The 22,525-nt window shown below is 51.4% G+C and overlaps 1 protein-coding gene across 1 annotated transcript in view; it reads right to left on the bottom strand.

The window, feature by feature from the left end:
* PLXNA4 (plexin A4) overlaps window positions 1-22,525 on the bottom strand; it is a 483,041-nt gene that overhangs the window by 29,524 nt on the left and 430,992 nt on the right. The window contains exons 22-25 of the mRNA XM_027538965.1: window positions 16,707-16,975; window positions 13,500-13,566; window positions 12,586-12,732; window positions 7,552-7,711 (exon numbers count right to left, since the gene is read on the bottom strand). Of these exons, the coding sequence (XP_027394766.1) occupies window positions 7,552-7,711; window positions 12,586-12,732; window positions 13,500-13,566; window positions 16,707-16,975 (643 nt within the window). The remainder of the gene's footprint in view (window positions 1-7,551; window positions 7,712-12,585; window positions 12,733-13,499; window positions 13,567-16,706; window positions 16,976-22,525) is intronic.

Here is a 22,525-nt window from a genome sequence, read left to right as displayed (position 1 = left end):
GTGTCCACACCTTACTGTGTACCAGGTGACCCCGTTAGAACAGCCGGGGGGCAAAGTGACAGCTGGGCCAAGGGCCAGTGTCCTCTGGATGAATGCCCAGCTGCCTGGACAGCTTTGCCTGCCCACGGGACCCAGAGAGACTGGAAAATGCCTCAAGGCACCAAATGATGTGAGCTCGGTGATGGTCCCAGTGAATCCCGAGACAGGGACTCATCACCCTGCCCACGCTGGACCAGGTCATCTCCCCGCTCCCCCCAGACTAGGACACAGGAGGCATCTCCTACGGCCACCATGGTGAGAATCCACATCCGGAAAGTCTTAGAGCTCTAACCTCACTCACTCAAAACTGAGTGCCCACGGTGTGCTAGGCACTGTGCTGGCAGGACATTACACAGGTGAAAAAGAAAACTTCCTAACACGAAAGCCCTGGCCCCTGAAGGCCTCTGTGTGTGTGGAAGGTTATGCAGGAAAACAAAGGCGCACAGACCCAGAAAAGGGGGAGGGTAGAGGAGTATTTGGGGGTCGGGGAGGTGTTCTGGCCCACAGGGGCCACTTGTGTGACACTTCTAGGGATTCATGAGGATGAGTCCTTGTGGGAAGGAAGGAAGTTTGGAACTGAGTTAAGAAAGGTCTGGAATACCATTACTTTACTAATATCTTAGTCTAGTGTCTAAGGCATCTAGGGTTGTGCTGGTAAACCAGAGACGGGGGTGGATGAAAAGGAGTAGGGGAGCCCTGCCCAAGAAGGGGAGGACCTGGCCAAAGGCGGGGGTGGGGTGGGGTGGGATGCTCAGGAGATAGGATGGTACCTGGAGGTTCTTGGAGAAGAAGGGGTGGGAGCAGCAGTGGGGTGCCCCCACATTTCTGAGAGGTGTCTGGAGGAATAGTAGGGAGCTGAGGTGTAGAGGAAGGAGGGGTTTATCTGCAGGCCAACCCTGGAGGAAACACTGGCACCCAGTACATCACTGGTCTGGCTCCTGGAAGGTCCCCTACCCACCAGCAGGTATCACTCGGAGAGGGAAACCCCCCTGGGAAGCACGATCCACTCACTAGCTCAGGGCATCATAGTGTGCATGCAGACAGGTGCACACGCATGTGTATGCACACACATGCATAGTCACACACATGCACACATGCACGCATATACTCACACAAGCACCTCATTTCACCCCCTAAGGCTCTGCAGCCACCAAACTCTGCCTGCCCCGGCCCCTAGTCCAATCTTTGCATCAGCCTCTCTCCTCAGACCCATCACAGGAAGCTTTAGGAGGGGGTGAGCTAGAGGGATGAAGGAGGTGCCCACCAGGCTGGTTAGAACTGGCTGAGTCAACCCTTCTGATCCACAGGGAACCAACTTCAGAACTAGCTGCCTGCACTCCCACTCCAGGTAGCCTTTCTTTCCTGCCGGGTGCTGAGCAGGATCTCAGCAGGTGCACACGCCAGCCTGCACAGGGCCCTCTCTACCTCCCAAACCAGGGTCCCGAGCAGAAGGCTAGAGGAGGAGACACAACTCTACTGCTGCACACCTGTCTGCAGGTGAGCCCCAAGGAGAACACCTGGCAGGGAGCCTGGATGCCCTCGGCACCCAGCCACTCCGAACTGTGGGAGGGAGCAGCTTCAGAGAAGAGTGGGGAGAGGCCAGAAGAGAATCAGTGTCAATGCAAATAGTTGGGAAATTGACTCAGGAATTGGGGGAGGGCATCTAAATATAATTTGTTAAAAGAGGAATAATTTTATGGTGAGAGCAAATTCTAAAATATAAAATAAGTGAACTAGGAAATGTGGTGTTTAAAAGAAGAAATCCCTAAATCGAACAGTGCCATCTACTTTCAAGCCCTAGGTCTTTGCAAACTGTAAAGTGCGGTGCACCAGCTAGTTGTCGCTTTGGGGAAGTCTGGAGAGCTAAAGGAAAAAGTGGGCTGTGCTCCGCTACTTGATTTAAGAGAGGTGAGCTAGAGCTTAATGGATATTCTTGAACATGGAATAATATGGAGGCTCTGGTGGTGCTCCAGGGTGGTGTGCCATGCTGTGCTGTGTTGAAGAAGAGTTAAGAGGCAAGAGATGGGTGGCTGGAAGGAGGAAAGGTGACCCAGGTATTCATATGCATATCACCAAGGGAAAATTGCTGGCTCTGACCTCTTCACAGCTCAGCCTGCAGCCCCCTGCCCTACTCCAGGCTCCAAGCACAAAGGACAGACACACTCACAATCCAATTTGCTATACTTCCACCTTCCAGGGAGAGAAGGAGGTGAAATAAAAAAGAAAAAAAAAATCCCATTATCTTTATCTGTCCTTCCCATCAGGTGCAGCGAAAAATGCAAACTGGGGCGACAGCTGCTGTGAACTCTTTATATTTCACTCAGAAGATAGTGTATCTTTTTGTTGCATACAGGAATTAGTTATTTGAAAAAATATACCCTTTCAGACAGAAGGGGTGGCGGAGTTCTGGGGCTATTGATGGGGCATTTGCATTAAACCAGAGGAACTGGGAGGTCATGGCCTGTGGAGGAGCTTGTGAGGGAAGGGAACGGTTGTTCTCTTCACTTCCTGCTGTGTGACCAGGGTCCAGGCTCTGTGCCTCTCTGAGCTACAGAGTCTCCTCCTGTGCAGTGGAACAGAATTGCATCAATTATGTCCTCCGGGGAATGAAGAGAGGAGACAAAGAGTCCCTTGGCTCAGAGAGAGCAGTGTCCAGCCTCCTTCTACTGTGCAAAGAAGTGAGGAACTCTTAGCCGTATGGCTCCCTCTGCGCTGGGCATTTCCCCAGGGCAGGCTCTTATGAGATGCTGGTTGAGGAGTTTGGTGGTGTAACAGGGTTGTGGTTTATTTGGTCACTGAGTCGTGTCTGACTCTGTGACCCCATTGATGGTAGCCCACCAGGATCCTCTGTCTGTTGGATTTCCCAGCAAGAATACTGGAGCAGGTTGCCCTGACCTCTCCAGGAGATCTTCCTGACCCAGGGATCCTACATTGGTAGGCAGATTCTTTATCACTGAGCCACCACTGAAGTCCAGCATAAGGGAGTACCTACAACCAATACCTGTGGGTGGAAAGGGGCATCAACTTGGCGAGGACAGCCTCACATATAACAAAGCGGGGAGCCCTAGCACTGTGCTTTCAAAGCTCCCAAGGCCCACTGGTCCCAGCATAGTCCTTAACTCCTGCCCTGGGATGTCTTCCCTTCCCTGGATTCCAAGAGACTGAAACAAAGGCAGGTTCTGTGTCCTTCGCTTTGACTCTTACAATGGTTAGTTCTATCATATGTCAACTTGTCTGGGCCACAGTGCCCACCCAGATAGCTGGTTAAAAATTATTCTGGATGTTTCTGTGAGGGTGTTTTTGGATGACATTAATATTTAAATTGGTTGGCTTTGAGTAAAGTGGATTGCCCTCCATAATGTAGGTGGACCTCTTCTAATTAGGCGAAGGCCTGAGTAGAACAAAAGATTGACCTCCCCTGAGCAGGGGGGACTTCTGCAGCAGATGCCTTTGGACTTGAACTGTAACATGGCTCTTCCCTGGGTCTCAAGCCTGCTGGTTTTCCCTATAGATTTTGGACTTAACAGCCTTCATGCTAGACACTGAATGTTTGTATCCCCCCAGAATTCATATGTTGACTCCTAACCCTCAATGAGATGGCATTTAGAAGCGGGGCCTTTGGGAGGGTGCCTGAGGTCATAAGGGTGGAGCCCTCATGAATGGGATTAGTGTCCTTATAAAGAGGATCCCAGAATGCTCCCTGGAGAAGAAAATGGCAACCCACTCCAGTACTCTTGCCTGGAAAATCCCATGAACAGAGGAGCCTGGCAGGCTATAGTTCATGGGGTACAAAGAGTTGGACATGATTGAGTGACTGAGCACATGTTTTCTTGCCCACTTTCTGTCATATAGTCCCAATAAGAGGATGGACACCTATGAACCAGGAAGTGGGTTCTCACTGGATACTAAATCTGCTGACACCTTGATCTTGGACTTCTTAGCTGCAAGAATTGTGAGAAATTATTTTCTGTTGTTTATAAGTCAAGCAGGCTATGGTATTCCATTATCCCGGCCCAGACAGATTCCTCCTGGTCCATTATTAATGAAATCCTCCATAACTGCATGAACCAATTCCTTCAAATAAGCCTTTCTCTATATAAACATATCCCATCCCATTGGTTCTGTTTCTCTGGAGAACACTGGCTAATACAGTTCCCCATCTTGGCTCCTCAATGCCTGGAGAAGCTGGTGGAGTGGGCAGGGTAGGAGAGCTTCAGTCCCAGGAACAATGAACAGAAGTGTTGGGAATGGGGGACTAGGCCAGGCCAGGCGCCACAGTGATGATGAAAGGCAGGGGAAGGAGTTGGGGCTGGATGTACTTAGGATAATTACAGAGGTGGTTTAAAATGTCTTTGTTTCCTTCTAAGCTGGCTTGGGACAGATGTCCATGCCTTGCCAGGATGGGGAGGGCAGTCTTTGCCCAATGCCCTCAGCTATGGAAAGAGGCAGCATGGAGGGAAATGAAGTGGAGGGGTATGCTTGGCTGTCTTGCCTCCAATGCATGTGCCTCAGAGACTTCTCTGTGCCTACATGCTATGTGTCCCTTTGTTGCTGTTGTTGTTTAGTTGTCCAGTTGTGTCTGACTCTTTTATGACCCCATGGATTGAGATTTTCCAGGCAAGAATACTGGAGAAGGTTGCCATTTCCTTTATCCAGGGGATCTTCCCAACCCAGGGATCGCACTCATGTCTCCTGCCTGCATCTCCTGCATAGCAGGCAGATTCTTTACCACTGAGCCACCAGGGAAGCCCGTATGTCCCTTTGGCACAGATGAATTTTTGATAACAATCTCACCTTATATTTGTAAACTGCTTTCAGGTTTCAAGGCACTTTCACCTACACAATGGGAGAAACTTGCCTTGCCTCTCTCTCCCCACGGAGGCCATGCAACTGAGTGGGAGCAAATCTTATGGAAGAAGCATTTGGGTCTCTGAGGAGGCCCTATTTTATCTGTTATGGAATCTGGCTTTGGTAGAAAGAAGACCGGAGTTGCGGGGACAGCTCCAGACCCTTCATTTAATAGAAAAGAAGGAAATTCCTCAGAAGAGCATCCATCATGGGAGGCCTTTGTGAGAAGTTCAATATGATGCCACTTCTCCAGGAAGACAAGGCCCCAGATGCTCAAATTGTCTCCTTCCTTTGGTTTCTCCCCTTTACCCTGCCTTCTGTGAAGCCTCATCCATCCAGCGATCCTGCATCCTCCCCAGCAGCTCCTGTGATGAGAAAGATGGCTCCTTTGCCCTCTTGGAACCTGGTGAGCACCATGCCCCTGGCCTGAGCAGCCTCTAACTCGAGAGAGTAGCAACTCTTGGGCGGGCCCTGTTTGCTGCATAGCCCTCAGGCTTCCTTCACTCATGGTGGATGGCAGGAAGTGGACAGCAGGAAGTGGATGGCAGGAAGTAGACAGCAGGAAGTGGATCTTAGGAAGTGGATGCCAGGAAGTGGCCATAGCTGCTTTGGATACTGCTGCCTCCATTCCAGATTCATTACATCCTTTCATCAACAATCTGCTTTGCTGGACTTGCACCCGACAAATGTTCTAAAGTTAAAAGCAGTTCCTCCCCCTCCTAAGTTCTGGGTGTATGGCTTCCAGGTGGGGATGGTTGATCCTGAACAATATCTATCTACCAGCCTTGACATGGTCTCTCTCCCCCATGGGAGGTCAGCCCATTCCCAAGCACCAGAAGTACACAGTTCTGTATGCACCCACCCAGTGAGCTCTTGCCATGTTCTAAACTAAGGCACAAGCTTTTGAAACTCACCTTCCAGCATGAAGATAAAGGTTCTTATAATAGTTCCTCCTCTTGGCCCTGCTAGGCCAGGGCTCTCCTCCCACCCATATTGCAGATGAGGACTTTGATAAGCCATGGCTCTCACAGACGGATAAAAGGCATGGTGAGTACTACCTGGTGACCGTAGTAAACTCAGTTCTCCCTGGCAGACCCATGGTTGATCAGCCCACTTAATTGCTTGGGGGTAGGGACATGGGGGTCTTCCTTCCCTGGCACTATCTTCTCTCTCACTGGTAGTATAACTGAGCCTTTGACTCCATCAGTCTGTGGGATCTTCCTGGTGGTAGACTCCCCCCCACACAGACACAAATGGCCACTCCAACTCTAGGGGCCAGCACTGGGGACATACTCGCCTGGTACCCTCTACCCTGAGGATCTCACAGATGCTTCCTCCTTGTCCCAGAAACATACAGAGACAGCTCCAAAGGGAAGGGGAGAATGTGCTCGGTCAGTCTGTCCCTCTGGGCTGCCAAGCTCCAGGCACAGGGCCAAACACATCCTGCCAAGAGCCAACCAAGAGGAGAGGTGGGGCAGGGGGGAGGGAAGGAGTAAGAATTGAGGTGAGTGAACTTCCTGATCCTGAGTCTTTAGGCATCAGAATTTGGTGTGTTGGCGGGGGGTTGGGGGGGTGGGGGGGGAGGGGTGGTGGTGAGACAGTGGGAGGGGATGAAAATTCCCCATGGATTTTAGAAAATAGCACAGATGCCCATCTGCCTTGGATGGCTTAGCTGAAGCCAGCTTAGAAGCCAGATGGATGCATTAGGGGCCTCTGGAGGTCTTCTCCCCTCTATGTTGCCATGAATTTCCAGACTCAACCATGTACACACCTAGACACCTTTCCCTCCATGCCCAGGATCAACAGGCACATACCATTTCCTCACCAGTATTATCTTCATAATCAGAAATAATAGTGGCCAATGCTTCCTAGGAGGCACTATGTACCAGGCAGTACATTAAAAGCTTCTATATGCATCCTCTCTTTTCATTCTTACAATGAGGCAGGCACTATTATTTGTCTCCATTTTATAGGCAAGGAAACTAAGGCACAGAAAGGTTAAGTAACTAGACCAAGCTTACACAGAACTCAGTGGAACCAGGACCCAAACTCAGGCAGGTGTGATGCTGATCCATGATGCCAAACTGCCTCTCTTCAGCCCTGGCCTCTTTGGAGCCTGGGGCTCCCCACTAGGATTTCCCCAGGTCGCTGAGTGTCTTATTAAACACGCAGGCAAGCTGTAACTGGATCTAAGTTCAGCTGGCCCTAAGTGGCAAGCCCTTGTTTATATAGGCTATGCGATCTATTCATGGAACATTCAAATAAAATGTCACCCTGCTCCACAGTAGGCTGTCATATCTCATTTTTCTCTATCCTTCCTCCATCACTGACCCAGATCCCTCCTGCTTTTGGTAGTCAGCAAAAATTAGAGGCACAGCACAGAGGCAAAGGGAAAGGCCTGGGGGCACAGAGAAGGTGGTGGCAAGACCTTGGGCCACGCGGATTCAGACTAAATTCTCTGCTGCCACCCCTCCGCTGCTCAAAAGACCCCAGAAGCAGACTGTGGTCCCCTCTCTGCTTATTTCTCACTAAGTGGCCATGAAGAAGCAGCCCCTGGGCTCCTGGGGGCCATGCATACCTGTTCTGTGCACCCTAGCTCCACTGGTGGGTAGGAGGGGCTTCTGACCAGTCAAGGACAGCCTCCTGGGTGGGCTGCTTACTCACCTAGGTCCATGTCTGCAGCTTTGGGCCGGTGGGAGCAGGGCACATTCTTGAAGATGGCATCCAGAATCTTCTCCTTGACCTGAGTAATGGTGTCGCAGTTGAGGATCTTCACTGGGACCTCGGGACTGTTGGCATTGTCGGGGTTGACACAGCTCAGGACCTGGTAGAGTGGAGAGAGGAGGCACGTGGGGAGGGCAGCATGGAGGTCCCAGGGATCACCAGCAGCAGCCCGAGGTCCTCTCCTGAAGGGCTCCCATCCCTGCGGGTTGGACTGGAGTAGGGTAGGGTGACCCCAGCTAAGCCCTCTTCCCTTCCCGTCCCCACAAGCAACAGGAAGGTACCACTTCGGCGTCACTGCAGGAGTAGGAGCTGCGTATTTAATTCCTCGCCACAAAAGACTCCATTAAAACCCTGATTTATCAGGGGAGTGATGTCCAAGCAGGAGGAGGCAGCGAGGGGCACTGTGTCTGAGAACGGACGCTACTGCATGCCCCACTGTCTCACACACATGCGCTGGGCACCACCTCCATGTACACCCAGACCCTCACCCACCCCGAGACCCCTGCCCCATCCCTGCGTGTCAGTCTGTCTTTCTCGTCACTCTGTCTCTCACACTCTAATGGGAAGCTGGCTCCTTTCTCCAAAGATTTCATATGCTTTGATTTTTGTGCAGGTTCCAGGCTGATTGGAGGTTGGAGAATCTGTAAGAAGCTTAATGTGATCTTTAAAAAATAAAAAGATGCCCTCTAAAAACTTCAGGTTCAGGCCACCCGCAAGCCCGTCCTGGCTCCGACCTGGTGTTGGGGGAGGAGGCCACTCCAGCCCAGGACTTCAAATTCCCTTTTTGGAACTAGTCGGGTAAGCCAAGACTCTGCCTAAATCACCAAGCTATACTTTTTCCTTTAAAATGTTCTGGACCATTTCTAACAGCTTTGAGTCTCTTGCTGTTCTCAACGTGGGCTCTCTCTACATGGTGAGACTGCAGAATCCTTTTCGGGGGGTGGGCAGGGGGGGAACCAGAGCTGGTCGGGCTGCGTGCTCTGGGTCATAGGTGCTGTCAAGTGGCCCTGCCAATCTGGGCTCCTGCACCCTCTGCCTGACCCTGCGACCTGCGCCCTTTGTGAGTTTCCATCTCAGAACTTTCACTGCATACCCACCCCCCGCAACCATTTCCCAACTGCATGTCTGGTTCACAGATTCAGACAATGGCCTTCCACCCCCCACCCCTCTCCTGCTCCATGTGGCGGCAATCAGAGCCCTGGCCCCTGGACGTCTGCCTTTCATTAGCGACCAGACTGCTGTGAGCTCAAACCAGAACATGCTTATTCCATTAAGAAGAAGGAAACCTCCTAAATCTATAAAACCAAACTCTCACCCTCAAAATGTCTTAAATCGAAAACAACGGTGGAAGGAACTCTGGACCACGCACTCCTCCTGCATGCACTCTCCAAACCATTCCCTTCCAAGAGCCTTCTGGGCCCCCCTCCGGGCCCCCTCAGCCTGGCCATCTGTGCTGCTCTGTGCTGCCCTGGGCTCCTGTGCTCTGGGCCACGTAGGAAGAGGGAAGTTGATCTCCCTAGGAAGCATCACAGCTTTATCCGGGCTGTGAGACCACGAGGCAGAGGCTGCCACCTGAGTTTGTGCCCCCACACCACCCCCATCTCGACATTTCTGCTTGCCCCTGGAGTTCACGGTGGCCCCATAGGAACAGCTTTGTGGAGTGCTTCAGGGCATCTGGACAGGCAGTAGTGGTCCCATCGAGGGACAGGGTTCCCAGTCACAGGCCAAGCCCCAGCTCCCCGGGAAGTTCCTTTCCCCATGTCCACGCCTCTGGGCTATTTCAGAGCAAACTGCCTGGGGTCTGTTCTGCTAGGTCATTGCTTCTCAAACATTCCTGTGACTAGGATCACTAAAATAGTTATAAAGTGTTAGTTGCTCAGTTGTGTCTGACTCTTTACGACCCCGTGGGCTGTAGCCCACCAGGCTCCTCTGTCTATGGAATTTTCCACGCCAGATCCCGAAGTGGGTAGCTGTTCCCTTCTCCAGGAGATCTGCCCGACCCAGGGATCAAACCCAGGTCTCCTGTATTGCTGGCAGATTCTTTACCATCTGACCAATCAGGGAAGCCCATATTACTAAAGGGTTGTGTTAAAATGCAGATTCTGACTTGGGAGGTGGAGGACCAGGCCTAAGACTCTGCTTTCAGACAGGCTCCCAAGTGAGCACCTAGCACTCTAGCGGGCTCCCAGCTAGGCTCTTGGGCACTCCCAGCAGCAGGGTCCTAGGCATGCTAGTCTAGGTTCAATCTAATTCATCACTCAGCATAGAGGAGGAGCATCTGACTGTCAAGTGACGCTTGCTGAGCCTCTCAGCACCTGTCTCACTCCCGCCTAGCACAAGGTTACCATCAGCTGGACCACAGCGCCCTGGGCTCCTCCAGTCATGCTGAATTCTAGGATGGCCTGGACTTTATTTGACCCCTTCATCTCGATTCTCAGATCAGCCCTGTCTGCTGCTAACACACTTTCTTCCTGACCCCTCCTCACCAATGACCAGGCTGCTCCCCCTTCCACAGGAGGGGGTTTCCTCTCACAGGCCTAAGGGTGGCTATTAAATCTCCCAGCAGCCATTTTTTTCTTCAGGCAAGACGGTTGCAATTTCCTTCCCCTTCCCTCACGATGCCTCTTCCCCAAGTGTTTCTACCTCAGTGGATGCGCTTCCCTGACCCACTCCAATTTCCTCACAATCTCTTGAAGTCAAGTCATCTGCAACCGAGCTGGGTGTGCTAATAGTTTGGCCTCTGGTATAAAGGATGCTGCAATTTGGGGACACAGTGTTATAACTCATTGCGTTGGCGTCAATATTTGGGAACCGCTGATGAGATGGGAAAGAAAGGGATCTGAGAGGGAGAGACCAGGCAGGAGACATTTCAACAGTAGTTTTTCTAGCTCATTAAGAAATCTATTCAGGTATCTATTTTTGGAAGTTTTTTTCTCTTTTCCCTTTCCCATGTTAATCAGAGACTCTAACTCTCCCCTGTAGCAGACCACGACAGTAAGGAAGCTGGGCCCTCACGCAGACATGGCTGCCTCAAAGCCTTGTCAACTGAGCCAATCCTGGCAGATCCATTGAGATGCCTGCTGGGATCCCCAGCAGGATGGCCCTCCGAGGATGGAGTGGGACAGGTGCATATGGTTGCATCACTGCCAGCCAGCAGGACCAGCTGTGTTCAGAGTGGCCAGGAGATCTCCCCAGCTGGCTTCAGGGTCTGGGATTCGTCCTCAGCTCAGGGCTTCTGCCCAGTTCTGCCTTGCCTCAGGCTGTTGTGTATCTCATCTCCTGATAAGTGCATTTTAAACTCGTCTATTCTCTGTCCTTCTTAATGGTCCAACTGGATGTGAGCTGAGCACTAAAGAATTGATGTTTTAGAATTGTGGTGCTGGAGAAGACTCTTGAGAGTCCCTTGGACAACTAGGAGATAAAACCAGTCAATCCTAAAGGAAATCAACCCTGAATACTCATTGGAAGAACTGATGCTGAAGCTCCAAAACTTTGGCCACCTGAAGAGAAGAACTGACTCACTGGAAAAGACCCTGATGCTGGGAAAGACTGAGGGCAAGAGGAGAAGGGGGTGACAGAGGATAAGATGGTTGGATGGCATCACTGACTCAGTTTGACATGAATTTGAGCAAACTCCAGGATATAGTGAAGGGCAGGGAAGCATGGCCTATTGCAGTCCATGGGGTCAACAAAGAATTGTACTTAGTGACTGAACAACATTCTCTGTCCATTTCTGTCTCTTTCACCTCCATTCTTGGGCTCCCTCCATGTACCACCCTCCACAGCTATTTTTTGTCTCATTTTCTCACTCTGGGCTTCCCTTGTGGCTCAGCTGGTAAAGAATCTGCTTGCAATGAGGGAGACCTGGGCTTGATCCCTAGGTTGGGAAGATCCCCTGGAGAAGGCAAAGGCTACCCACTCCAGTGTTCTGGCCTGGAGAATTCCAAGGACTGTATAGTCCATGGGGTCGCAAAGAGTCGGACACGACTGAGCGACTTTCACTCACTTCTTCTACCTTCTTTCCTCTTTCCTGGAGAAGGCCTGGTGGGAGATCAGAGCTCTCTCCCAGAAAAGCCCAAGAGTGAGCTCCCTGGCCTGGAAAGAGAGTGGGCACCAGCAGACAGTCAGGGGGGAAAGAGGAGCAGGACTCACATGAGCCAGCAATGGGGAGCCTTGACCCTGGGCTCAGGGCTTTGTACACCTGATCACACTCCATCTTCTGGACAGCTCTGGGAGGTAAATAGTGCAATTATCCCTGTTTTATTATTATCCTATTTTTTCAGCTAAAGATCCCAAACTCAGATTTTTTTTAAGAGTCATGCCCCAAATCTCCCAGCTGGTCAGAAGGAATCAGGGCTCCAATCCAGGTGTGCCTGGTTCCAAACCATGTGCTCCTAAGTGCTGAGCTTTGTGGGGATAACTGTTTCTAGCAGGAAAGGGAGTATAAGCTTGACTGAGGGTGGATACAGGTATCCACCTGTTCCCTGGACACACACCTTAAACAGATCAGCCGAGCATCCTATCCTACAGCCTGAGTCATTCAAGTGTGGGCTTCGGGACCATGAGCAACCATTTTTGGCTTTCCCCTCTTCATACGCTACCTGCTACTATTTGGAACTGATCTGCAAAGCATGGGTTCTTCACTGGGAGAACTGTTAAGAAAGTGTCATTCCTTGGGCTCATACTCAGCCAGCTTTTGGCAAGGGGTTACCACCTTACAATCCAGGTTACCAGCCTGGAAGTACATTGGTCTCTGGCTGTTGCTCAGATATGTCTGAGACACTGGTCCCCTGGTGTGTTGGGATGAGGAAGTCGGGGTGGTGCCATGCACAGGGGGAAGGCCAGGCTGGCCCTGTGTAGTGGGGACCCGAGAGGCGGCTTGTCAGCATTCCCAGCATCCCCTGGGCTGGGCAGGGGCTGCACAGGACCAGGGTGGGATCAGAGTCACGGAGAGGAGCCGGGAGGCTGGCTTACCAGGGTCTTGTAGTCGATCTGCTGGCGGATGAGCTTGTCCTCACTCAGAGAGTAGCGGGCCTCACCTGTGATGGCATCGATGGGCCCCTTCTCCATCTGCTGCTTGATAGCGCAGAACAGCGAGAAGAGGGGCTCCCCAGCGCACTCCTGCACATGGAGGAGAGCCGTGCTGGGAGGACCCCACATGTGTGGAGCCTGGCCTCCCATGGCCTCTGTCTCTCCTCTGCTTTCCACTTCTCTGTCTTGATTCTCTTCTGCTCCCCTTCTTGTTCTTTCCCACTTCTGTTCTACAGCCCTCTCTTCATGTTTCTGGCCCCACACCCCTGTCTGTCCCTCTCCCAGTTCCCCGCTGTACCCTGCTTTCTCTGCTGCCCCATCAAGGAACAGAAGTCAGTCCTCAGCGGTGTGAACTCCTTACAAGTCAGTAATTGGAGGCCGAGCAGCTCTTCTGCCTCCCAGTCACATTTGCAGTTTAACTGCCACCACACGTGCTTCTCTACCTGCCCAGAGCCCTCATCAGCATCAGTAAGTACCAAACTGGGGCCAGGGCAGGAGGAGAGCAAGAGGAAAAGAAGGGGTGAACTGTCTTCAGCTTGAAATGGGAACGCAAAAGAAGGGGTGAACTGTCTTCAGCTTGAAATGGGAACGCAAGGGTCTTCTTAGAACTCATCTCCCCTCACCTGGGAGAAAGTGGGGACCGTGCCTCTCAAGCCAGTCCTGACTGTGGGGCTCTGTCTCCTGAGATGGTCAGGAGCCTGTTCCCTCCATGACTATGAGGAGGGAAACACCATTTCTCGGTGGGATTCTAGGAGCTAGGCTGTGGTATCTGTGAACTTGGGAGCTTGCAGGTTGGTGCCCAGGCTGGTGGGGAAGCTGAGGCAGGCCCAGAGATTCCCTCCCGCATCCAGTCATACCTTGAGGAACTTGTAGAGCAGGAAAGTGAACCAGTTGGTCAACATCTTCTCGGCCACTGATTCAGTCCTGGCAGCAGTCATGGAGGGACCCAACAGAGCAAGACAGAGACAGAGGCAGCTGGTCAGACCTCAAGGGCAGGAGGGCAGGAACTCTACTTGGAGCTTGCTGCTTAAGGCTTTCAGAAATCTTAAGACCGTAAGGGATACCTGGAAGCTCCAATACTTTGGCCACCTGATGCAAAGAGCCAACTCATTGGAAAAGACTCTGATGCTTGGAATGATTGAAAGCAGGAGGTGAAGGCGGGGATGGGATGAGATGGTTGGATAGTGTCATCAACTCAATGAACATGAGTTTGAGCAAATTCCTGGAGATAGTGAAGGACAGGGAAGCCTGGTGTGCTACAGTCCATATGATGGCAAAGTTGGACATGACTGAGCAACTGAACAACAAGAAGGGATACCTGAGTTCCATGGACTCCTAGACACATCATAATGATTAAGATAATTAATAAGATAAGCTTTGCCTACCAAGCTGGGAGATAACTTTCTGGGTGTAGACTCCTCAGTGGGTTTCTGTGAGAATATGCTAGAACATCATGTCCAACTGTCCAAGAGCACTTTCTGTGTTGTCCAACCTGGTAGCCACCAGCCATAGAGGACTTGAAATGGGGAGAGGCAGAATTTTTTATTTTATTTGCTTTAACTTAGATTTAAATAGTCACATATGGCTCATAGCTATCACACTGACAAACATCTTAGAGAAATTTATAAGATAGGTGTGTTCCTTAGAGTAAGAAAAGAAAAAAGAACCCCTGAGACACTCATTTGGCTGGGGATGGAAAAGAAGGTGACAGAGGACGTGGGTCATGGAAAAAGGCCAGATAGACCAGACCGAGACCACCCCTTAAGCTAAAGGCTCCCAGAGTAAGTAGTAACAGGGAGCTGAATCTTAGCTCATTCCAATAGATATCCAAATTGTCCTATTTAAAAGGCTTCCATGGACTTTGGAACTTCTCCTGGGAGCCTTTCTAGAGTTTTATTTGCAATGATAGTGATTTCATTCTTGAGTCTAATTTGCATCTTTCATGCTACTACCCAAACCCATTTTTTCTTTTTTTTTACTTTGGAAAGTGAGAACATCACAGCAGCATGACCAACTAAAGGACACTTTTGGTTGCATTCACTTAAGAGAAAAACTACATTCAAACTTGCAGTAAGAGTGTGGCCAGTTCCAGAGAGAAAGCTTGTATCAGGTATGTCTGGATAGAGTTGAAAGTTGCAGTTGCCAGAAGATACTAACACCTCAACTCTCAAGGTGGTTGGACAGCTGCCAGCACTAAATGAAGCTGAGAAGAAGGAAAACTGTTGAAAGGAGGAGAGCAGCCAAGGACAAGAAGAAGAAAAGGAGACATAGGAGAGCAGGAGGAAGAGAGGGCATCTGGGAGAGAGCCAGTGGACAACGAGAGCAGGAAACACACGGATCCAGAGTGACACCTCGGCGGCAAGTTGTTGGTGGGAGTTCTGGCGGGCGGTGGCAACCCTAGAATTATGCTGGTGGGTGGCTGCATGGTGAAAATAAAACAAAAAGCAAAATAATCTACCTTGCTGCTTCTAAAGCTGTATGATTGTGCCTATATGGAGCAACCTTTTGGAGCTGTGCCTGGCAAATGCCCACTGCACCAGGAAAAAGCCAGAAGTAAACACTTCACAGAGCCAAGACTACCCACTGGACTGAGCGGGAAGCCCTGCCTCCCACTCAGAGACCAAGGATGGAAGGCAGGGGCCAGGCAGAGGCAGGCGATAAGTGGGGTGGTCCAGGCAGAGGGCTAGACGTCATAGCTTGATGTGGGGGAAGGCAGGTTCCAACCTCATCTATGCAAAGGCTAAAGGAAATGGAATAATAGCCTGGAGGAGAAATGGTCTTCAAGTGCATGGACAGTTTGAATGGAAGACCCTGGTGCCTCAGTGGCAAAGAACCTGCCTGACAATGCAGGAGACAGAGGGTCGATCCCTGGGTCAGGAAGATCCCTTGGAGAAAGAAAGGCAACCCACTTCAATATTCTTGCCTGGGAAAGTTCATGGACAGAGGAGCCTGGTGGGCTACAGTCCATGGGGTCACAAAAGATCTGGACACCACTTAGTGGCTGAACAACAACATCAGACAGAGGCAGAGGGTCTCTGTTTCCTCAAGCAAAGCCATGGTATATGGTTATGTCTGCACACATGACCATGCAGATTCCAAACAGTGTCAAGGATGAGGCATCCATGGTTTTGAAAGGTGGACCTGGAATTGGCAGAACCCACAGCAGATGCCAGGAAATACATGCTGTGTTGCATCAGGCAAGTTGTCACTAAAGACCTTGAACTCAAACGCTGACTGGACCAGTGCTTCTCGAATTTTAATACACATTCAGATCCCCTAGGTTCCTCACTAAAGTGCTGATTCTGATCCGGTAGGTGTGGGGTGACCTGAGGATCTGCATTTCCACCAAACTCTGGGTCAAGCTTCTGTTGCTGGCCCCGGACAGCAGTGAGAATTACAAGGGGCTGAAGTCTGCCATCTTGAAATGGTGAGGTGGGTGCCCAGAGAGGCCCTGGGGCATCTCTCCTAATTCAAGTTCAGTCATGGAAAATCCCATGGACTAAGGACCCTGGTAGGCTGCAGTCCATGGGGTTGCTAAGAGTCAGACACGATTGAGCGACTTCACTTTCATTTTCATGCATTGGAGAAGGAAATGGCAACCCACTCCATTGTTCTTGCCTGGAGAATCCCAGGGACGGGGGAGCCTGGTGGGCTGCCGTCTATGGGGTCGCACAGAGTCGGACACGACTGAAGCGACTTAGCGGCAGCGGCAGCAGCGTGGAAAAGGTGACGGGATGGAAAAATGACCTCTGAAGAATCCATAAGAGAAAAATTCTGGTAGAAAGGCTCAATCAGGGGAGTGTAAGGGCAGAAGGAAGAGAATGGAAAGTCAATAGAGGGGCAGAAGAAAAACCGTGGGGCAAGAAGATGAGCTTGGTTAAGTCACAGGTAACACAAGGGGCAAGTTCTTCTAAGAGGGCATGGGTCCACCCCAGCCTCTGGCTAGGTCAGTGCTGGACCCTGGGGGACTTGGCTGCTCCTGGGAGATCCACCCTGGCCTCCCGAGGGCAGAAGGGCCAGGCTGGTGCGCTGGTCTGGATGGGGCCCCCGGGCCACGATCCTACCTCCTGAGCAGCAGCTTGGGATGGTTCTTGCTCTCCAGGTTCTTGTCGATGAGGTCGGCCAGCAGCTGTTTCAGCACATCGGTGGCATACTCCAGTTTGCTCTGCAGCACCGTCATGATGAGCGAGGCCACGTTGCCGCGATCGCGCATGGAAAAGCTGCGCTGAGACTCCAGCGTGCGGATGAAGGACAGCAGGAACACCTTGTTGTTGATGAGCTGAGCAAAGAGCTTCAGGCCTTTCTCCACACGCTCCTGCCGGTAGCCCGGGACCTGCAGGGGAGACCCAGGGGTGCGGGAGTCTTAATTGCCTCCCACAATGGGGTGAGGCAGGCCGAGCGCCAGGGATGCCCCAAGGGGTTGGCTGTGCACAGTGTGGAGCCTCCCAACTCCCGTTCACTCATGACAGGCCACATGGCTGATGCCACCAAGCCTTTATCTAGAGCCAGGCACTATACTGGGTGCCTACCTAACCCGTGTCACAGCCCACGAGCCAGGTCACTGTCTCCAGAGGCAGGGAGAGCGTCATCGTTAGTACGGAGTTGAGAAGGGGGCCCCTCGCCAGCGGAGACCGCCATCATAGCCCTAGGTGACTCCAGGTCATGCCAGCTGACTCAGGGAGTGGGGGCTTCTGATCCCCGCCCCCTGGCTGGGGGATCACCAAACCTGCGCCTTCGGCTGACCTACTGCTGACCCGTCTCCGATGCTGGGGTTCCTGTTGACAGATCAGTGGCCTCAGAGCCAGGACTTCTGGGCTCCACAGGCACTCTAACACCCCCATGCCGTGGAAGCTCGGGCAAGTCCCTTTACTTCTCTGGGGCCCAAGTTCATTCACTTGCAAAAAGGAGAAGCTTAAGCCCAGGAGCCTCTCAGGCACTGCCTAACTCTAGCACTTGTCGTTCTAGGAATTCCTTCTGAGACCCTGCTCCATGCTGCATCTTCTGTCCATTTGGGAGATCCGTGCAAGGGTGTCCCATCCACTCAGCAAACATGAGCCAGCAACTGAGCCAGGCATGGGAGCGGCAGCTCTGAGCTGCATGAGGTCAGGCACAGTGGTACCATGTGTCATGCCCCAAATCAGAAACGGCCGGAGGTCGGGCAACAATAAGAGACCCCCAGGAACTATCGTACATTTACCCAAGGATGTGCTTCAGGGCAACAGGGATGAAGGGCCTATTGCCACTCACAACAACAGGAATGACTCTTGTAAACGTATCGAGAGAAAAAAGTCAGGTGGAAAAGAGAGCATACTGTACAATACCATTAAACCCAGATTTAAATAAAACAATTAAAATTCTTCAAAAATGGAAGTAAAAGGGTTTTCTGGGTGGTGGCTGTGACTGGAACGGGGCTCAGGGGAACTTTTGGAGACTGAAGTTCTCAGTCTGTGCGCTGCCTGCCGGTGTGTTCACTTGGGGGAAATGTGCTGAGCTGTGTTCTGATAATTTGTGCATTGCTCTGTCCGTACATGTGTGTGTGTGTGAGTCACTCAGTCGTGTCTGACTCTTTGCGACCCCTGTAGCCCACCAGGCTCCTTTGTCCACAGAATTCTCCAGGCAAGAATACTGGAATGGGTAGCCATTCTCTTCTCCAGGGGATCTTCCCAACCTAGGGATCGAACCCGGGTCTCCCGCATTGCAGGCAGATTCTTTACTGTCTGAGCCACCAGGGAAGCCTTCTGTCTCTATGCTTCCATGAAAATAAAAAGTTCATTTAAGAAATTAAGCATAGCTTCTGCTCTGGAGGGAAGCACTGGGGGCAAGAGGCACCCACTGAAGGTGTCTTTGAAGCCTTGTCTTGAAGGATGTGTCCCCTACCCGCTGGGGGTGGGGAGGGTAAATGTGCCAGGTTTTGGGAAGGAGTGTTGTGTATGGAGCAGTAAAGGACACAGTTTCAGTGTCTGTCGAGCTTGCATTAACTCCATCACAGGCACTTATGAACTGCAGAACCCTTAGGAGATTCAGTTCCTTTATCAGTGACAAGAAGGCACTGCAGCTAATATGTATACAGTTCTTATCTATGCCAAGCACGGTTCCTCATACTTTAGGAATACTGACCATGTAATCCACACAACAGCCTATGAAGCAGGGGCTGTTATTACCCCAGGGCCCCATGAGGATAAGGAACTTTCCAAGATCCCAAGACAGAAAAGTGTCAGAGCTGGGCCACAGAGTGGGCAGCGGCATGGTGTCCTTCCCCCTCCCGGGGCTTCTGAGAGCACTGAACGAGACATGTGAAAACCCTCGGCATGACCACAGTCCAGTTATTGAGTGCATCCTGCTTCTCTCTAGAGATTTTAAACTGGGGGGGATGGAGGTGGCCAGAGAAACCCTGTTGTCAAGGTCCACAAAGCTGGCAGATGCAGAGCTGCAAAGTTCCTTCTGCTCATTTATGGTGCCGCCCTGTGTTCTGAGCTCAGGGCTTGGTGCTGGCTGAAGCAGAGTCCAGTCAGACCCAGGCCTTCCCCTCCGATCATCAGCCAGGAACCATGCAGTCCCTTCGGTGGGGGAACCCCTGACCCCTTAACTCTGCGGAGAAGCATGCGCACAGAACTCCTGTTGCCTGGCATCAGAAGCTCACACAGGTCAGGAACAGGCAGGTTTCCAAATTGGGTCCATTTGTGTTTCCTTTGCCGCTGTGCTGATACATGGAGGGCTGGTACCTCTCCAGTCAGTTCTCAGGAGAGATGGGAACTCGCCAGAGCCAGGGTGGTACTGGCTAAGGCCCCCCGGAACTCATCCTGGCTCTCAGCATAGCCCCCTCTGGCAACCCTCTCGTTCCCCAAGGTCCTCCAAGCTCAGCTTAGCTCCGGCCTGGCTCTTTGAGTCCCACACTCCACGGGGGCTCTTGAGGGAAGGGCAAGGGGGACACAGCCACCTCGCTGTCCATCAGGCAGGGCCGCAGTCTGTCCACTGTCTGTCTGTCTCCTGCTGACTCCCGCCCCGAGACAGCCCCTCCCACACACTTGCACACGCTTTACTTCCTCTCGCCTTCGGACCCCTCAGAACAATCTTTCTCTAATTTGTCCTGATGAGAGATAACGCCATTTCTCAGGCTCCTGCATTGTGCAAAAGACAGTCCTGGCACATTGCACACATCAATCAAACAAAGCCCTCTCATAACCTTGCGAGGGTGAGTCGCGACCCCCTTATAGCCACCTCTCAGGGAAGCCACTGCGGTTTCTCAAGGCCAAGCAGCTGGTGGAGGGCAAGGCTGCATTGCCAAACCCCAGCTTGTTTGGCTACTAGTCCCTGGCCATCCTCTGCATCGATGGCCAGTGTATCCTACCCCTGGGTCTGGGCGGTGGTGACTGACAGTCAGCTCCAAGTCCCCCCATGCTGGGCCTCTTGGAGCTCAGGTGTCATTGGAGGAGGACAGGGGAGCCAAGCACAGGGGAGGAGGGGAGGAGTGGGGGGAATGGCTCTGGACTCCCTGCCGTGGCTGCACGCTCCTTCCAGGCAACAGGGCCAGGGCCCTGGGCAGGAAGGTTCATCAAAATGACCTGCAGAGAAAGAGCATCCCTGTAGCAGCAAGCAATGGAATCAGAGAGACTAACAGACTCGTACACGGAGGACGGCTCTGTCACCTCTGGGCTCTACTGCCTCATCTATAAAATGAGAATATGAGTACCTATGTCATAATGTTTTATGAACATTAAATAAGATAATGTATGTAAAGTGCTTGGCACACACAGAACGCACTTAAACAGCAGCAGTTTTACTACCTGCTTCTCCTCCCTTGGCTGTTTTCACTGATCCAAGGTACCTAATGCATTGGCACAGTGTCCAGGGGCAGAAAGTAGGCACTTTTTTCCCCAATTTTATGAAGAGGAGAAGGAAGTGAAGTATCTTGGTGAAAAGTATCCAGAACAATTGCCCTCTGTAACTTGCCGCCCCCACCTCCTAAGCAAATGGCACGCTGAAACAAGAGTTTCTTTATTCACCAGATGGTTCGATAATTTAGTTGAAGTCTGTGAGAATAAAACTGGATAGTAAATTTTAATTGTAACCCAATAGGTTAGAGTTTAGGAGACAAGGATAGATGGAAAACGAGGTGTGCGGTTACTGTTTGCTCTGCGTCTTTAAAGGACTGGTGTGTAACCGGTGTCTGGGCAGCCCCTTATCTGAATGCCTGGGCTGCACTCAGATTGTCATAAGAGAGGGCCTGGTGGCCCGACCTCCGGGACGGCCTGAAACCAGAGGACCCCATCTTCTTCACAAGCACCGACCATTCATGCCCATCCCAGCACCTGAGAAGGTGGAAACCCTGCTTTAAGTTAGTCAGTGGCTTCCCCGGGAATGTTTCCAAACCTGGAAAACCAACAGGGAGAAACTAATCCAGAAGCAGGGAGAGGTTGGAAACAAATGAGAATAGAGTGATCCATATGAGATCTCTGGACAATGCATAGGAGGCTGGATCTCACATAGCCCCAGGCTAACGTGGAACGTAAATGGCAATTTCTGTCTGCAAGAAATCAATGAATGAGTTTAATGGAAATGAGAAACTCCTGTGTTCTACATACAGAACCCAAAAGATGGAAGCAGGGCCTTCAACAGACATTCGTACCCTCATGTTCACAGCTGCATTACTCACACTAGCCCATGTGTCCACTGACAGAAGAATGGATAAACATAATATGGTTCTTACACACAACAGGCTACTATTCAGCCTTGAAAGGAAAGAAATTCTATCACATGGCACAACACGGGTGAACCTTGAAAACATTTTACTAAGTGAAAAAAACTAGTCACAGAAGGACAAATACTCTGTGATCCCAACTATACGAAATATGGGCTTCCCTGATAGCTCAGTTGGTAAAGAATCTGCCTGCTCACCAGCTCAGCTGGTGAAGAATCCACCTGCAACGCGGGAGACCTGGGTTCGATCCCTGAGTTGGGAAGATCCCCTGCAGAAGGGAAAGGCTAAACCCACTCCAGTATTCTGGCCTGGAGAATTCCATGGACTGTATAGTCCATGCGGTCACAAAGAGTCAGACGTGACTGAGCAACTTGAACTTTCATACGAGGTATTCAGAGTAGTCAAGTTCATAGAGACACAAAGTAGAAGGGTGGCTGCCAGAGACTGGGAGAGGAGGATGGGGAGTTAGTGTTCAATGCGTACAGAGATTGAGGTGGGGGAGATGAAACAGTTCTGGAGATGGACGGTGATGATGGTTGCACAATCATGTGAGTGAACTTAATGCTACTGAATTGTACACTTAAAAATGGTTGAAATGGTAAATTTTATGTTATGTATATTTTGCCAGAATTTTTACAAGTCTGTGTGACCTGCCTGATTCAGAGCCCATGCCTGACAATTAGCCGTCTCCTGGTTTCTGCCTCGGGGAGATCAGTGAAGCTGGCTGTTAACTCCTTTCTGAGCAGGAGGGTAGGACCAGAAAGTCTCCCCTTATGATAAAGGCAAGGACAAGACAGAAGCCTCAGGTTGGAGGGGAGATTTTAAGGTGCCCCATGAGGAGCAAGGCTATGGCAGGACATGAGGTGACTTGTAACAGGGGGCCATAGAAACAGTCTCAGACATAAATGGGGTATCCACCCAGAGAGCATCCAGGGAGTCATACAGGCTGGTCAGGTCATTGGCAGAATACAGCAGCCCTGATTCTCGGAGGCTTTATTCTGCAGCCCTGCATGGACTGAGTTCATTCCACAGCCCTTGACAGATGGGTGGGTGTGTGTTGCGGGGGCGTCAAGGATTCCTGGTGGTGCAGCCCTGGACGGGCCTCCTGTGCATCCAGCCTGTAGGGTGGGTGGTGTCCCCATGAAGTGAAGTACAGTTCAGTGCTCTGGACTATACTGAACAAGG

The sequence above is a fragment of the Bos indicus x Bos taurus genome, chromosome 4 (assembly GCF_003369695.1).
Source record: "Bos indicus x Bos taurus breed Angus x Brahman F1 hybrid chromosome 4, Bos_hybrid_MaternalHap_v2.0, whole genome shotgun sequence".
Classification (NCBI taxonomy): domain Eukaryota; kingdom Metazoa; phylum Chordata; class Mammalia; order Artiodactyla; family Bovidae; genus Bos; species Bos indicus x Bos taurus.
Note: the sequence above shows the minus strand (reverse complement) of the source record. Positions and strands in the feature narration are given on the sequence as shown.